Raw genomic sequence first — 18,378 nt, 5'->3', positions numbered from 1 at the left:
AGAAGAAAGGAAGAGTCGTTTGCTCGCTACAATTGTAACGTTATAATTCTTGCGAGTGTGGAAACATTTAATTATTGCTAATAAGTATCTTGCAATTCTAAATATATCACGGAGATATACTTTTCCAAGGCCGGTGCGATCGTTGTCCTCCCCAATAGTCGCGAGTATCGCTATTGAGCGCAATCCATTTCCTGAGATCCATCAAACTCTTCCACTGACTTTTAATAAGATCTCAAGTCGTGGATTGCATTCCGCTGTGCCACGCGCTGATTGGTACATGAACTTGGAGTATGACTAGATAAAAATTGGTCGTTGCTCGCGTACTGAATTCATTTGCGCGAAACACTTTTGCGGATGCGATTCGCAGGAGCGCAGTATTTTATTTTAAGCGGTTTAAAATAATAAACTAGTGGAAAGTGTTTGACGCTTTTTTTTCCACCCTTTTGTTTTATCTCTCAAGTGCAGTTCTTCAATTTGAATAAAAACCACGGAAAGGAAAATTCAAGAAGGAAATTAGCCTTATCGTTGAATTAAACATCATTTAGTGGTAAGTGCAATAAAGTAATTCTTATTAAAACAATAATCTTTTGATAACCGGAACAACAGTGATCTTTTTGTAACAATGGTCAGAAAAAGTTTTTTGTCTTACAAGATGAATAAAATAAAATAGGGCAAACCACATAAAATTTGTCAAATAAAAAGTTTTATAAGAGCTGTTGTCATCTGCCATTGCGTCGCCAAATAATTAAGTTTAAAAAAGTTAAGAAAAGGATCTTATTTTTCAATTACAATAAAAGACACTGGAGTGTAGTATTCTCAAATTATCAAGTAATTAAATATTAATGGGCTAATAAGAGTCTGTCCGTCCGTTTTTAAATTAATAAAATTGTTAATTTTACGCACCAACAACCGCGGTTGCTCTTATTTTTCGTTTTATTTTATAAATTTAGGTTAAAACGATTTGGTCCCGTATTTTGATCAGTGTTACAACATATTAAAGATTTATCAAAATTGGGCGTGGACACTTCTGTCGTCTTCCTTTAAATGTAAAACCAATTATAAAACTAACCACTGAAAACTTACTGATTTTAGCATGAGCTTTAACTGAAAATAACTAACGAATGTTTGAGTTGATGTCCATCGGGATTAAAAAAAAATTTCTTTTTATATTTGTATAAATATATTATCTGTATAGAGCTTTATAAAATATATACATATATATATATATATATATATATATATATATATATATACACCTAAGAATATTATATGTAATATTATAAATATTTTATGTGAGACTAATATACGTTTGGTATTTACAATGCAAATAAAGCAAAAAAGCTTTTCCAAGTGCTTACGTCACTTTCATTTTTTCATCCATTGGTGCAGAATTTAATTTCGTGTAATAAAATTGATAAAAAAAATTATATATCCTGCAATACATTTAAATATTTATAAACATTTATCACTACTTATTTTTTAAGAATATTATATAAATGTTTCTACATATTTTATAAAATTTATAAACATCTATTACTATTTATTTTATAAGAATATTATATAAAGTTATACGTAATTTTAAAACTCTTTATGTATAATTGCGCAATGCTACTTCTAACCATTTCTTTGATTAGCACAGTTTTCAAGCATATTGAAGTGTATTGAACAAAATATATGGACATTTCATAAACTTGAAAGTCGAACGAAATGAATTTAACTGCTCGCGTCAAACAACATAAAACCTTGATAATTTATGCGACACATTGATTATTATAAATGATTTATTACCTTACAGGCACAATGATGCTGGCAATACGTGTATTATTAAGTATCATAAACGTTATGTATGCAATAGTTCGTCGGACTTTATTGTTCATTTACAAGAAACCGCCATGCATACCCCCGATAACGCATTCGATATACATGTTGAGTGCCACGACGCTCTCTAGAAAAATAAGACAGAGAGAGGTGAGGAATTTATTTATAATTTCTATAACAAAATATTTTTTTGTATATATTTACAAGTTTTAATGATTTTTTTTATTTATGTTTATTATAGGCAAAAAATATGTCGATGTAATTACTTTATTACAAAATTTTATTTAATTTTAACAATTTACTATACTTTGTACTATTCGTACTCTCTAAATTCTTTGGAATGGAATCCCACTCTAAAAGTGTGAAAATCCTGCCAATTTTGATAAAGAATGGTAAGATTTTTACACTTTTAGAGTGGAATTCCACTCTTTAGATGAAATTCCACTCCAAAAATTTTAAAGAGTAGATACAAAGAATGAAAGATTTACATAAATATAAATTTTATTTTAAATATACTTGAAAAATAGATTACGAGTTGCGAAGTAGTGCAAGCGTATATTTCGCGCATTAAAGAAGTAAATCCTTTTATAAACGCTGTCATTGACGAACGATTTTCCGATGCCATAATCGAGGCGAAAAATTGTGACGAGCAACTAAAAAAGGGCGAATTTGATATTGAAACTTTAGAGAAATGTAAGCCGCTGTACGGTGTTCCAATTACCATTAAGGAGTGTTTAGCCGTAAAAGGTATAAGTAATTTTCTGATGTTTATATTTCAATAATCGCATCTTTATATATTTTTTAAGAAACATACGTATAAAAAATGCTGGTATAAAGTACATTGATAATATTAAATACACGATTGCCATAAATTTGTGGCGAATCTTATTTTTAAGAGGTAAACGAGCGTTTATATTATGATCGCAGGCTTGAGCCACACAGGTTGCACTTTGCCTCGTAAAGGAATTAAGGCGGATCGCGATGCGGATATTATCGAGATTCTCCGAAATGCCGGTGCGATACCATTATGCGTCACGAACATGCCGGAGATGTGCACCGGTTTCGACAGTACAAATCTGCTGTATGGTCGCACGTGTAATCCTTACGACACTAGATATTCGCCCGGTGGAACGTCCGGTGGAGAGGTGATTCAACTCTAATCATTAAACATTTGAAAATCATTAACTCTTGAAGAAAAAAACATCGTTGTCTCTGTATGTGTAAATAGAAATGGTATAAATCAAAAGAATATAACGTAAAGTGTTACAAGAAAAGAAAACACATTTTTTCGTGGTGTGCATATGAATGAAATTTATATAATAATTATTCTTATATAAAACATGTTGCTATCTGTGTAAATAACCGCGATTAGGAATTACAAGAGTTACTGGCGTTTCGTTATCGGCCTTGAAAGTAGTTTACTGACGAAAATTACTTTCCAGGTGATAATTTCAATTAATAAAAAAATTGCATATTTATGTGCACGTAAAAGATATGTTGTTATTTATTAATCATTATAACTTTTGCTTTCCTTTTCTTGAAAATGCACTACCGCGATATATCACACTACATTGTAACCGATCTAATTCTCATTTTAAGATATGTAGCTAGATTTTATATAATTCCTGTTTAAAATGTAACGATCTGACACGCTCTAAATAAAAAAAAAATAGTATTTAATTATATCTTTGTTTAAGGGTGCATTGCTCGGAGCAGGTGCTTCCGTGATGGGTATTGGTTCGGACATGGCTGGATCCATAAGACTGCCGGCTTTCCTAAACGGCGTTTTTGGACACAAGCCTACGGCTGGTAAATTGATCTTCTTTAATATGCTGGTATTCTTTACCAATTGTGATTCTTTGATGGCTAAATTCGTTAATTAAATCTTGATAATTTGTTCAGATTTTTTTATAAATTCATTACAGATATTAAAAAATTGGCTAAAAAGTAATTTACAAGTCCGCTAACAAAATAGCAAGTTAAAGAAATTTGTGCGTTTATTAATTTTCTCTCCCTTTTGTTTTGCAGGACTTGTTCCGACTAATGGACACTTCCCAGACGTCGACGTATTTTTTCAAATAATCAATACCATCGGCCCAATATCCAAATACGCCGAGGACCTTAGCTTGCTTATGAAAGTGATGACATCGAAGTGCAATCGCGACCTACGTCTAGATGTGCCAGTGGACTTGAGGCAAATAAAGATCTATTACCGAGAAGGTTTGGACAGGTCATTCGGCATATTGTCAACGCCGCCGAAAATTGAGAAATGCATTTATCAAGCTGCTTATTATTTCGCGCGATATGATATTCCTGTGAAAAAGGTACGGTATTTATAGTGATGTACACGATTTGACGCACGCATTAATTTGACATTGCAGTTGCCGATAGAATGGCCAGTTACGATTCCCGAAATTGTAATAAGTAAATTCTTGCGTATAAAAAGTTCCCCTCAACTACTGCTGGATGCGAACAATCACGAGGTATGCAAGATATACACATGCTTTTTTTGTAATATACAGTACACGAGTGTTGTTACGTTAAATGGAATTGATTGTTTTTAAAATATAAGTCTTAAGATAAAGGAGAAAAATTTAATTATTAGAATACTCCCGTTTTATTTTTCTGCAATATTCTAATAATAATATTTATGTAAATCGCATATTATATATATGTATATATACATTTACACACACACACACACACACACACACACACACACACACACACACACAGAATATAGAGTATGCTTCATTTTAATCGACACAGCATCCAAGGTATATACAAGTAAATTTTCTCGATTAGAATCACATTTCAGAATAAACACGACAAAATTATAAATAAACTACATATTTAATATTAATATATTAGATATATATCTAAATATAGCATTTATGTTCTCTTAAAATCTAGCAAAGCAAAAAATTATTCGCAGATGCATTTTCATTCTATCGAAATTAATTTTGACTCTTATTAAAGTAACCAATTATTCGAAACATTTGTACAAGTTTAATTTTTATTATTTTAGATCAATATTTCACTCTGCAAGACTTAGGGTAAACAATACATGCTTCAGTTTTGTTCTGTTAATTTTGATATCAATATCCTTTTGTCGCAGAGTAAGAAAAGTCCAGCAGTCGAAGTAATGAAATCTCTATTCGGTTTATCGCAACACACGAAGCAGTTGATTTGCCTCTCTATACCGCTTAAAACGCATTTTCCACTTACGAAATCAGAAATATCGTATTACTCGAAGCAGGGAGACGAGCTTCGACAAAAACTACTGGTTAGTGTTCAAGAAGTCTAAAGCAATTATCACAACTGTACACAATTTGTTACCGGTTCTTTACACTTGCCGTTTCTTCTACAGAATCTGTTGGGAGATGACGGAGTATTTATCTACCCGACCTTACGAAACCCGATTCTTCCGCAACTTGTACTGTGCGAATTGCCGTCTATTTCGTACTGTGCTTTATTTAATATTTTCGATTTTCCCGCCGCGCACGTCCCAATGGGATTGGATCATGAAGGAATGCCAATAGGCGTTCAGGTAAATTTTAATTAACTAATTTAAGTTAATTATTAGAGTTAATTATCATATTCTTTATCTGCCCGTCGCAATATAAAAATTTAACACTCTTGAATTAAAATGACCCAAAATAATCGATTGGTAATCGTATAAAATCTTGCAGGTCATAGCCGCGCCTTATCAAGACCGTCTCTGTCTGGCGGTTGCAAAAGAGCTGGAGCTGGCCTTCGGTGGATGGGTGCCACCATCGGTATCGATAGGCGATAATGTGTCTGAAGGCTTCTGTAAATAAATTGAATCTAGGGGAATGGTTGGGGAATTGTATCTTTAATTTGCGAAGGCAAATGACGCACAAATAAATAAGGTTGTGGTAACACTGATATCTCAAAAAACTCTCTTATAATATTCCCGCCCTAATCTCAGGCTAATAATAATATGACGTTTCTAAATGAAATGTACATGCTCTCTATTGCTAAAAGTTTTTTTAATATAAATGTATATATAAATATTTATTAATATTGTCGTATAATTACTCATACGCATCAACTACGTTGATGCAATAGATCATCCAGGTTGAAATCACTACCGCTCTACAGTTTTATCGATTAGCACGAAATTCTTGTAAAATTTTACTCGACATGTATCACTACGTTCACAATCATTCGGCTTGTACAGTACAACTAATACTATACATTGATTACGTTCGTAGTTCTCATTTTTTTTTTTTTTTTAATTTCAAACTGCTTAATCTATTGAATACCATCATTACTAACGCAAACAAATCTTTTAAATATTAAATTAATTGTTTTCGTAGCTTAAAAATGTCCCGCACGATTGCGAGTTGCGATTTACGCGCGCGAGCGCGCTCTTGCGAGTCTTCGCTATATTCGCTCGATCGCTCGGCCAATCAATGCGCCGTGTACACTACTCCCCCGTCTTCATCGTCTCGTTTCGATTATCATCGCCGGAATTATCCCGCGTGGTAATTTTTAATTAATAAATTTAAAGCGACAAATTGATATACGTAAGCAACGAAGAGTGTCGCAACACATTATTTAAGTACATAAACGTTACTACAAAGGAAAATAAAACGACAGACATTAGTATCAAATAAAAATTAATATATTCTATTTAACAATTATTGTTTTATGTTTAAGGAAAGAATTTATTTTTTCTTGTACGCGGAACAATATTTGTTCAGGGGTCCTATTCTTGAAATCATGAGATTAATTTTTGTATAAGAAAATCGCAAAATAACCAATGGGAGAATATCATTGAATAATTCCATTGGCTATTCTGTCACTTTCGTATACAAAAATTATTTGCACGTTTTCAAGAATAGAGCCCCAAATGTTGTACGTATGACACATTTCTCGTTAAAAAAAAAGAAGTTCGTGCCTTTGTTCGATGAAACTTTATAAGTTTCGTGTCACGATACAGCAATAAGATTTATATAGAATTTCCAAGGGTAAAATTACATGATTTTCATTTTCCACGATCTGTTGATCGTTTCAAAGTAATTCGCCGTGAACATTATTTCTGCTAATTTTCTTGCGGCAAGAAAATTCCTTAGTTGTATTCTATATTTGTAGGAGAAAGGAAGAGTTGTTTGCTCACTACAATTATTGCGTAATAATAATTGCGAGTGTGGAAACTTAATCATTACAACTTTTTTAGTTCAACAAACTTATTTTTACTTACTATACTTTTTAGTGCTTGGCAGTGTTGAAATCGATACAACGTACTTCAGTTCAAATACGTTGTAAAATCACAAATATTACTATTCTATTTGGAAGTTCTTTTATAATTCCAAAAATCTGTATTAAAATTTAAACGTGAAACAATAAATAACGATTATTAATTAAAATTTAACATTTTAGTAAAAAATAAAAGTCTGCGTCTTATTCCAATTAACAAATTTAAATAAATGAATGACATAAAATTGATGATTTTAATTTAATTCAGCAATAAATTGAGGAATAATAATTAAGCTACAAAAGTGAAATATTAAATAAATAGTTTCCTGTTTCCACGGAAACTATATTTTTTTTTGCACAAAACATAATTCGATTACATAAATATATTGTGAATTTGATAACCTGAAGTATTAATTAAAATCAACAGTTTCTTCATTCAATGTAACGAGATCAGTCTGGAGGTTTGAAACGGAGGTGCTTAGAAAATGTGCCGATTGTGTAAGATGTAACTGTCAGATTGCAATTGCTGGTGAGCATTTTGCAATTCTAAATATATCACGGAGATTTGTTTTCCAAAGGCCTCGGTGCGATCGTTGTCCTCCATACGCGAGTGTCGCGACTATTGAGCACGATCCATTTCCTGAGGCACCCTGGAGATCCGTCGAACTCCCCCACCGACTTTTAATAAAATCTCAAGTCGTGGCATCGTTACATTCAGTTCGCTGTGCCGCGCGCCGATCAGTACACGTGCTTGGGATATGACTGTTCGGAAACTGGTTGTTGCGCGCGTACTCAAATAGTCTGGACCATTTGCGCGATACGCTTTCGCGGCTGCAATTCGCAGGAGCGCAACATTTCTTTCAAGCGCTTCGAACAATAAACTACTGGAAAGTGTTTGATACTTTTCATTGCACACACTTGCTACGCCCCTTCTCGAGTTTAGTTCTTCAGTTTAACCGAAAACCACGAAAAAGAAAATTCAAGTAGGAAATTAGCTCGCTGAATTGAACATCATTTAATGGTACGTGCAATAAAAGAATTCTTTTTTTTTCTAAAATAACAATCTTCTCGATAAGCGAAATGACAGTGATTCTTTTGCGACAATAGTAAAAAAAATTCTTGTTTCTACGGAAAAAAAATTTTCGCTGTTATAGCTAACCATGGTTTGCTAAAGCTGTATTTGTCGTCGTAACCATAAATTTATAAACTACAGCAAAACGATTTGCTGTTATTCTTAATACATTAGTAAAACATGCATGTCTATCGGAACTACATCGCGTATAGCAACATAAAAATATTTATCGGAACCAATCGATATGTCACTGATGCGTAGGCAATACACTGGTAGGTAATTAATGTAGTTATTAATGTATATTTTGGGTATAGCAAATATTTTCTGTAGCTAAATTCGTATATCAGGTAGCTAAACTCTTTCCACTAAAATCACAAGTAAGATATTAGCCGTCCATATATTTCGACGTAATTTAGTTACCGTACACAGTTTTTAGCAACGAGAGCTACTTTTTTCCGTGTCTAAGGTGAATAAATTAAAATAAAACAAGTCATAAAATTTAAATAATTTACATTAGAAGTTCACAAGAATTATCTTTAGCTGCGTCAACAAGTTTGTAAATTTAAAGAGATAAAAAGTTAACAAAAGGATCTTATTTTTCTTTTTATTTTTTGAATAGATTAAACTGATTTTACTCTACGTAATCAGACGCACGTATCGATAGATAAAAACTTACGTTATTAGTAATTATGTTAAAAATGTGAGAAACAAAAAATTATAATAGCTCGATAATAATGTGTAATATGCTCGCATTAAAGACATGTGTGTATAATCTTGTTTTTTGTTGAATTTTATAGTGCGCATTATTCTTTAAATCGAAATCTGCATATTATCTCATTGAAAGACAATGCGGATCACTGACTGATATAATTAAAGGCAGGCATGGTTAGGTAGTGGAACTAGTTAAAAGGTTAATAGTAAAATAATTAAGTTCAAATGTTAATAACTTTTAATTTAGTTGATTTTAAACTAGTAATTTTTAACTTTAACTAATAGTTATTTTTAAAACACATAAATTTTAATCATTTTTCTAAAATAAAAATTTATCTATGTAAAAAAATTTTTAAAGAAAAAATACATTTATTGCATAATGCTGTATAATATTAGTATACGTAATAATATATTGTTTAAAATTTCAAATACGACGCAATGCAGCGCGCAGCTTGTATAGGTTGTAAAAATTATTATTCAGAATTACTAATTACCGTTGTAACCGATATATAAATTATCTAATTTTTTGCGGAGAAAGCAATTTGGCTAAAATATAGACAAAAAAAAATAAGGTTTAACCATTTAAAAAATTGTACATGTTTAACTTGGTTGCAAGAGTGTTAGGAAATTAGAAAAATTGTTAGGAGCAACATTAAAATGCCCGAGTGTCTTATATAATAATTTTAATAGCTCAACATAAAGTTATTTTCTGATGTGTATCTTAAGTTAAATTCTTAAATGCTGCAGTAAAATTGTTCTTTCCGTGTACGTTTGATTTATTTTCATTAGTTTGAATTTCAAACTTGGTAAAAAAAGATACATTCTTGTGTAAGAAACATTTTTTACCTTATTCCATGCAGACTTAATTTACAAACAAAATATTAAATCTATTTGTTGACTAATGTTGTAATTATTTTGTTATTTAATGTAATTTAAAAAATGTGAGAGAAACAGTAATTGTAAAGAATTATGACATTCCAATTTAAATAATGCTCTTCGTAATTTACTTTTAATTTGACTTTAACGCAATTTTTAACTATTCTTTGTTTATAAAATTTTTAACGTAACTAAATTAAGCTCATAAATTATTAACTTAATTTAATTTATAAAAATAATATTAACTTAACTAGCGCTAGTTATAACATTGAATTCAAACTATTCACTACTTTTTAGTGGATGATACTCTGATTTCGATTTTAGAGAGTGATGATAATAATGATTAAAAAAAAACAACACTTATTTAATTGTTGTTTTTAAATAGTTAAACGCGTGTTATTTATCATTAAAAAACATCAATTATTTTTGCTTCTACGTGACGGTACAGTGCAAAGTAAATATTGAGTATTCCGAGTATCCGGAACAAATGTCTGAGAACATAATAAGATAAACACTGTTGGATAATCTGAATCTCAATTAAACAATCTTAATTAAAGATTTGCAACTTTAATATTATTGTTACCTTAACTATTATTGTTTTACTTACAGTTATTGCAATATATACCAGGATATACACTATCAATAAAGTAATTAATGTTGTTATGTTTAATTTTTATCTAAAGAAATATGCTGTTAACGTGTTTTATCTTATAATTTTTCAGTACAAGCATCTCTTGCTCAGTATTATGTTATTGCGTAATAGTGTAATTGGAATCATTTCTGTTAAACTTTTTTTTCTCACACGATGCATCCGAGAATTATAATTGATTGAAAACGTCATATTGTCACAAGAAACTGTTTGTTTCAAATATAATATAAATCATAGGTGATTTAATTACGAAAACAGTATACTGCACCTCGAGACGAGCGTTTTCTTCGAACATAAAGATTGTCACGCAATATTTACGACATTGCTTCTTGCAATGTAACGAAAATGAATTTCGAGTTAAAGAAGCATGAACGTATTTTCGATGGGTGTGACTGTCATAAATGTCGAAACGATCCGAGAGCGAGGTTTGCGCTGAATATTGTCGAGCGAAGGCTCTCTCTTTCTAGGTTTGTAGCCGATGATGAGGAAATCGCATTACGGGCCACCCCGTGAACTAAGAATTGAATTGTTCGTGATGAACGTGGCTTTTTGTATAGAAAATTTTATTGCAAGAATGACTCGGAGTGTACTTCACCAAAGAGCAAACTCAGGTCGCGCCGGTCAATTTACACGATCGTTTAGTCATGTTTTTTTCTACAGAAAAAGAATATCGTATAAAGAAAAAAACCAGAGAATTTATTACCATGTTAAAACGTGCACTTCACCGTGTCAGGTGTGAGAAAACACCTACGGAAAATCAAACATTATTAAATTGGCAATTAATTTATGATATTATTTAATTTATGATATTATTTCTAGCTTCCAATTTATGCGCTTCAAGATCGATAATATTAAACAAATCTACGTTCAGAACAGAAAGTAAATCAGTGAGCTCTCGGTGATTCTTCAAGATAATCGGTTTCTTATCTTTAGTTATTTTCGTTGGATCTAAATGTAGAAACTAATTATAATAAATAATCACCGAGCACTCACTAATTTAGGCTAAGCTTTAGCCAAAAATGACTAATTTTTGAGTCGATGGCTGTCGCGGTTAAAAAAAAATGTCTTTCTATATTTGTTTCGAATAAACATTGATGTAACTTTCCGAAAAGCGAAAATGTTTTCTTCTTCCTCTGTGTTTAAAAGTGTGACCGCCGACTTGCAGCGAGTGTAACTATCCTACACATCACACAAAATTTATAATAGACTTATAAAATATTTATAATAGTTATTTGAGTATGCTATAAATCTTTATCAAAATATTTTATAAACGTTTTTGTGATTTTAGATTGAACAAATTATAAACATTTATCATAAAATTGTTAAAAAGTTTATGTATGAAATACGTATTAAATGTTAATATAAATATTTAATTTTTTACTTACTAAGTTTTTCCTTCATTACTTTTTAATAACATGTCAAATAAAAATTATAATTTTTTTTCCTTCATGTATATGTATAAAATACATAAAGTTTTATAACATTATGTGTTTTTAAAAAAATATTATATAAAATATTATATAAAACGTTACATTTTTAAAAAATAAATGATTATTTAAATATCACATGTTGCCCGATATATATTTTTTGTTCTCTATTTTATTATGCAAAATTAAATTCTACACGCATGACGAAGGAATGAAAATATGACGTAAGCTACTTGGAAAAGTTTATTCTGATTTATCTGCGTTGCAAATGCGCAACGCGCATTGATCCCAAAATACCTAATTCTGACTGATTGCGAAAGAAGCCATCGTAAACACATTGTTATTCTATGATCCATACGTACCAGGCACGCGATAGACTTATGGTTACGATTATCCGAAGGTCCGCGAACCGTGACGCGATTTTCAATGCGAAATTCAATAAGACCACCTTGCTAGCTGTACGAGTGCCGATAGTGTCCGTGACTTTAAAACTTCTTACGTAATTACGCAATGCTAAATCTGACTGATTAGCACACAGATTTTTAAACATATCGATGTGTATTGAACGAAACACTTTTACGACGTAAACTTGAAAGCAAAGTCGAGTTGAATTTAACCGCTCGTGTAAAATAGCATAAAGCCCCGATGATTTATATGACACATTAAATAAATGACTCGTTACTTTGCAGGCATAATGCTGTTGAAAATACGTATATCGTTTAGTATCATAAACGTTATATATGCAATATTTCGTCGCATCTTATTGCTCATTTACAAGAAACCGTCATGTATACCGCCGATAACACATCCGATACACATGTTGAGTGCCACGACGCTCGCTAGAAAAATAAGACAGAAAGAGGTAAGGTATTCACCTATATTTCTATACCAATATTCTTCTGTATGTATTTACAAGTTTCAAAGATGGTTTTTAATTTGTGCTTATAGGCACAAAATATGTCAATGTAAATATTACTACTTTTATTACAAAATTTTATTTCATTTTAACAATTTACTATACTTTGTAACTCGCATAAATATAAAAAATGATAACTTCACATAAATATAAATTTTATGTTAAATGTACTTAAAAAATAGATTACGAGCTGCGAAGTAGTGGAAGCGTATATTTCGCGCATTAAAGAAGTAAATCCTTTCATTAACGCTGCCATTGACGAACGATTTTCCGATGCACTAATCGAGGCGAAAAATTGTGACGAGCAATTAAAAAAGGGCGAATTTGATATAGAAACTTTAGAGAAATGTAAACCGCTGTACGGTGTTCCAATTAGCATTAAGGAGTGTCTAGCTGTAAAAGGTATGAGCAATTTCTTGATGTTAATATTGCAATAATCGCATTTTTATATATTTTATAAGAAACACTGGCATGAATTATATTAATTGTATTAAATACACGATTGATATACATATATACTTGCTAGAAATCCTCATATTTATAAAAAGAAAACCAGCATTTATTACGATTATAGGCTTGAGCCACACAGGTTGCACTTTGCCTCGTAAAGGAGTGAAGGCGGATTACGATGCAGAGGTTGTCGAAATGGTCCGAAATGCCGGTGCGATACTACTGTGCGTTACGAATACGCCGGAGATGTCTACCGGCTATGACAGCACGAATTTGTTGTACGGCCGCACCTGTAATCCTTACGACACTAGGTATTCGCCTGGTGGATCGTCCGGTGGAGAGGTGATTCAACTATAATCATTAAACATTTGTGAATTGTTAAGAAACTCTCGAAGAACAAAAAATTATTTTCTATGTATATAAAAGACAGACGGTGTAGATCGAAAGAATATGACGTAACGTGTTACGGGGGAAAAAAAACATATTACCAACAACATTATGGCGTGCGTATGAATGAAAAGTTATATAATAATTATTCTTATATAAATCATGTTACTATGTGTGTAAAAACCGCGACTGGCAATTAGAGTTGCGTTTCGTCATCGGTCATGAACGTAGATTAGACAAGAAAATTACTTTCCAGCTTATAATAATCAGTCGATATAAAAGTTCTACATTCTTAAGCAGGCACATGATATGTTGTCGTTTATTACTCATTTATTTACGACTTTCGCTTTCCTTTCTCGGAAAGTGCGCTACCACGAGACACCACTACTTTGTAACCGATCTAATTCTAATTGTAAGATACGTAGCTAGATTTTATACAATTTTTCTTTAAAATGTAACAATCTGACACGCTCTAAATAAAAAAAAAAAATAGTTTTTAATTATATCTTTGTTTAAGGGTGCATTGCTCGGAGCAGGTGCTTCCGTGATGGGTATTGGTTCGGACATGGCTGGATCTATAAGACTGCCGGCTTTTCTAAATGGCGTTTTCGGACACAAACCCACGCCTGGTAAATTGATCTTTTTTTAATATATTAGTATTCTCCACCAGTTGTAATCTTTCAATGATCTTAAATTCTTTAATTAAATTATAATAATTCTTTTTCAATTTCTTTTTTATAAAGTACACTACAGATATTAAAAAGTGTGCTAAAAAATATTTTACAAGTCCGCCGATAAAATTGCAAGTTAAAGAAATTTGTGCGATTATTATATTAATTCTCTCCTCTTTTGTTTTGCAGGAGTTGTTTCGACTAATGGACACTTCCCATGCACCGATGACGCATTCCTTCAAATGCTCCTGACCATTGGTCCAATGACCAAATACGCCGAAGATCTCAGTTTGCTTATGAAAGTGATGACATCAAAGTGCAATCGCGACTTACGTTTAGACGTACCAGTGGACTTGAAACAAATAAAGATCTATTATCGAGAAGGTTTGGACAGGTCATTCGGCATATTGTCAACGCCGCCGAAAATTGAGAATTGCGTTCGGCAAGCCGCTAATCATTTCGTTCGATACGATATTCCCGTGAAGAAGGTACGGTATTTGTAGTGATGTATCCGCAAGATTTAATGCACGCGTTAATTTGACGTTGCAGTTACCGATAGAATGGCCAGTTACGATTATTGAAATTGTGATGACTCAACTTTTGCAAGTAAAGGATACACCTCGATTGCTGGTGGATGCGAACAATTCCGAGGTATACAAGATACACAAATTCTCTTTTTTTATATTATAAAATACACAAGATTTGCTATGTTAAATAAAATTGATTGTTGTTTTTAAAATTTAAGACTTAATATTGAAAAGCAAAGATAGAGAAGACAAATTTAATTAACTAGCTAAATTTCCATGCTGAAAAGTCACGTCACGTTCGTGTCCTTACCCGACTGTGCTAAAAAAACTGACGTATTTCACTGTGTAGTATTACGGTATTGCAGCCGCGTATGCAGTCTTGAGTGCAACATTGTTTCAGAGGTAGAATGAATCGTCTTATTAATGTTTTTTTTTGTCTTTAATGCTTTAATAATTATATCTATGCAAATTGTGTATTTACATACAGAATGTAGCATTTTAATCAACGTACTATATGTGCAAGACCATCGAAGGTCATCAAATGGCAAATTTACAATAATTATTTTCGTGTACGATCTCATAAATAATACATACCGATAATATTATTTAAATTTGTCTGGAAAACGTTATTTTTAATCGTGTTATATATCACAAGTAAAAAATAAATTTTGTTGATTAGAATCATATTACAGAATAAATATTACAGAATCATATTACAGAATAAACACGATAAAATTATGAACAAATTATATATGTGTGTGTGTGTTAGATATTTATCTAAATATAATATTTATATTTATATTCTCTTGAAATTGTGCAAAGTGAAAAATTATTTGAAAATACAAGTTTATTTTTCTCATAGAAATAAATTTTGTGTGGCAAATTATTCGAAACATTTGCCCAATTTCTATGTTATTTTAGAGTGATGTTTCATATTATGAGATTTAGAGAGGTAAATAATGCATGCCTTAATTTTGTGCAATTAATTTTGATATCAATTTTTTGTTGCCGCAGAGCCAGAAAAGTCCAGCCGTCGAATTGATGAAAGCTTTATTCGGTTTATCGCAATACACGAAGCAGTTGCTTACCTTAGCTATACCGTTTAAAACGCATTTTCCATTGACGAAGTCAGAGATATTGTATTACTCAAAGCAGACAAACGAGCTTCGACAGAAACTACTGGTTAGTGTTCAGAAAATCTGAAACAATTATCACATATGTAGGAGTCAATTCGTTATTACTATTCTTTACGCTTGCCATTTTCTTCCTTCGTTTCTGCTACAGGATCTGTTGGGGGACGATGGAGTACTTATTTATCCAACCTTCCGAAATCAGTTTCTTCCGCAACTTCTGCTATGCGAATTATTATCCTTTTCGAATTGTGCTTTATTCAATATTTTCGGCTGTCCCGCGACACACGTCCCGATGGGATTGGATCATGAAGGGATGCCAGTAGGCGTTCAGGTAAATTTTCATTGATTAATTTAAGTTAATTATCAAAGTAAATTAACATATACTCCGTCTGCAATAGAAAAATCTAAAACGCTTGAATTAAAATTATCCAAAATAATCGATTGGTCACGTATAAAATCTTGCAGGTCATAGCCGCGCCTTATCAAGACCGTCTCTGTCTGGCGGTTGCAAAAGAGCTGGAGATGGCCTTTGGTGGATGGGTGCCACCATCGGTATCGATAGGCGATAAAGTATCTGAAGGCTTTTGTAAATAAATTGAATCTAGCTGGGCAATTGTATTTTTACTACAGAGGCAAATGGCGCACAAATAGAGGCTGTGGTAACACTGATCTCATCAGCAATCTCTCTTACGATATTTCCGCACTAATCCAGAATGGTGGCGTTATCAAATGAAATATGCTCTTTAATGCTAAAAGTTTATTAATATTTATGTATATATAGACATTTATTAATATTGTCGTATAATTATTCTTAAGCGCAGCAACCACGTGGATACTAATAGATCACTCGGATGAGATCACTGCCACTTTACAGCTTTATCAATCGCACGAAATCTTTGCAAAATTTTATTTGACACGTATTACTACGTTCACAATTATTCGGCTTGCACAGTACACTAACAACATAAATTATTCATGTTCGTTAATTTTTTTCTAATTTTTTTCTATTTCGAACGACTTAATCTAATAAATATCATCATTACTAACGCAAACAAATTTTGTAAATATCATATTAATTTTTTGTCAAAGCTTAAAAATATCCCGCACAGTTGCGAGTTGCGATTTCTGCGTGCGAGCGCGCTCTCGCGACTGTTCGCTATGTTCGCTCGATTGCTCGGCCAATTAATGCGCCTCGCGTGCTATTTCCCGGTTTGCCCCGTCCCATTTCGATTATCATCGCTGTAATAATTCCGCGCGGCGTCTCGTATCCCGCGGTAATTATTAATTAATTGAATTTGAAGCAATAAATTAATATACGGCAACAACGAAAAGTGTCGCAAGACACTATTTAAGTACATAGACGTTACTACAAAGAAAAAACAATCCGATATTAGTATCAAATAAAAATTAATGTATTCTGTTTAACAATTACTGTTTCATGTTTAAGGGAAATATTTTATTTTTGCTTGTACACGAAACAATATTTGTTCGGATGTACGTACGACACGTCTCTCGCAAAAAAGGAATGGAAGTTCGTGCCTTTGCTCGATGAAACTTGATAAGTTTTGTGTCACGGTACAGCAACAAGATTTATATAGAATTTCCAAGGGTAAAATTTCATGATTCTCATTTTCCATAATCGGTTGATCGTGTCGAAGTATAGAAAGTATTTTGCCGTAAACATTATTTTTGTTAATTTTCTTGCGGCAAGACAATTCCTTAGTTGTATTCTATAATAAAAATACAGTTGTAGGAAAAAGGAAGAACGTTGTCTGCTTACTACAATGATTGCGAGTGTGGAAACTTAATCATTACAACCTTTTAAATTCAACAAATTTTACTATATTTTTTAGTACTTGGCAGTGTTGAAATCGATATAACGTACTTTAGTTCAAATACGTTGTAAAATCACAAATATTACTATTTTATTTAGAAGTTTTTTATGATTCCGAAAATCTGTATTAAAACTTACGCTTGAAATAATAAGTAACAATTGTTAATTAAAATTTAACATTTTAGTAAAAGATAAAAATGTAATCCTGTGTTCCTTTCTAATTAAAAAATCACGCGTATATAAATAAAATAAAATTTGCAATTTTAATTTAATTCAGAAATAAGCTGAGAAACAATAATTGCACTAAGTAAAGTATTAAAAAAATAGTTTCTTGTTTCTAAAGAAAATATATTTTAAGAACATAACTCGATTACATAAATATATTGTGAATCCGATAATCTGAAGTATTAATTAAAATCAGTAGAAGTTTCTTAATTCAATATAACGAGATCAGTCTGGAGGTTTGAAACGGAGACGCTCACAAAATGTGCAGACTGTGTAAGATGTAACTGTCAGATTACAATTGCTGGTGAGCGTTTTGCAATTCTAAATATATCACGGATATTTGTTTTTCAAAGACCGATGCTATCGTTATCTTCCATACGCGAGTGTTGCGACTATTGAGGGCAATCGAGTTCCTGAAGTACCCAGAAGATTCATCGAAATCCCCCACTGACTTGT

General features: G+C 31.9%; 2 protein-coding genes across 3 annotated transcripts; both read left to right on the top strand.

Annotated features, from left to right (window-relative positions):
• Positions 1-9: 9 nt before the first annotated feature.
• On the top strand, positions 10-5,739 carry LOC105204826 (fatty-acid amide hydrolase 2-B). The gene is made up of 10 exons (XM_011174044.3): positions 10-547; positions 1,796-1,968; positions 2,346-2,565; positions 2,746-2,963; positions 3,516-3,627; positions 3,847-4,142; positions 4,200-4,301; positions 4,937-5,104; positions 5,189-5,368; positions 5,511-5,739. Exons 2-10 carry the CDS (start codon positions 1,801-1,803, stop codon positions 5,637-5,639), a joined length of 1,593 nt encoding a protein of 530 aa, XP_011172346.2. The 5' UTR covers positions 10-547; positions 1,796-1,800; the 3' UTR covers positions 5,640-5,739.
• A 2,018-nt stretch (positions 5,740-7,757) lies between these two features.
• Positions 7,758-17,626, top strand: LOC105205117 (fatty-acid amide hydrolase 2-B). 2 transcript variants are annotated; one of them, XM_039458655.1, is made up of 10 exons: positions 7,758-8,065; positions 12,469-12,641; positions 12,878-13,097; positions 13,270-13,487; positions 14,050-14,161; positions 14,393-14,691; positions 14,753-14,854; positions 15,745-15,912; positions 16,015-16,194; positions 16,329-17,626. In XM_039458655.1, exons 2-10 carry the CDS (start codon positions 12,474-12,476, stop codon positions 16,455-16,457), a joined length of 1,596 nt encoding a protein of 531 aa, XP_039314589.1. In that variant the 5' UTR covers positions 7,758-8,065; positions 12,469-12,473; the 3' UTR covers positions 16,458-17,626. The 2 variants fall into 2 exon arrangements, with proteins under 2 accessions (XP_039314589.1, XP_039314588.1); XM_039458654.1 differs by lacking the exon at positions 7,758-8,065 and having other exon boundaries at positions 12,435-12,641.
• Positions 17,627-18,378: the final 752 nt, after the last annotated feature.

The sequence above is a fragment of the Solenopsis invicta genome, chromosome 16 (assembly GCF_016802725.1).
Source record: "Solenopsis invicta isolate M01_SB chromosome 16, UNIL_Sinv_3.0, whole genome shotgun sequence".
Taxonomy (NCBI): Eukaryota; Metazoa; Arthropoda; class Insecta; order Hymenoptera; family Formicidae; genus Solenopsis; species Solenopsis invicta.
The sequence above is the reverse complement of the archived record's forward strand: the minus strand, read 5'-3'. Positions and strand labels throughout refer to the sequence as shown.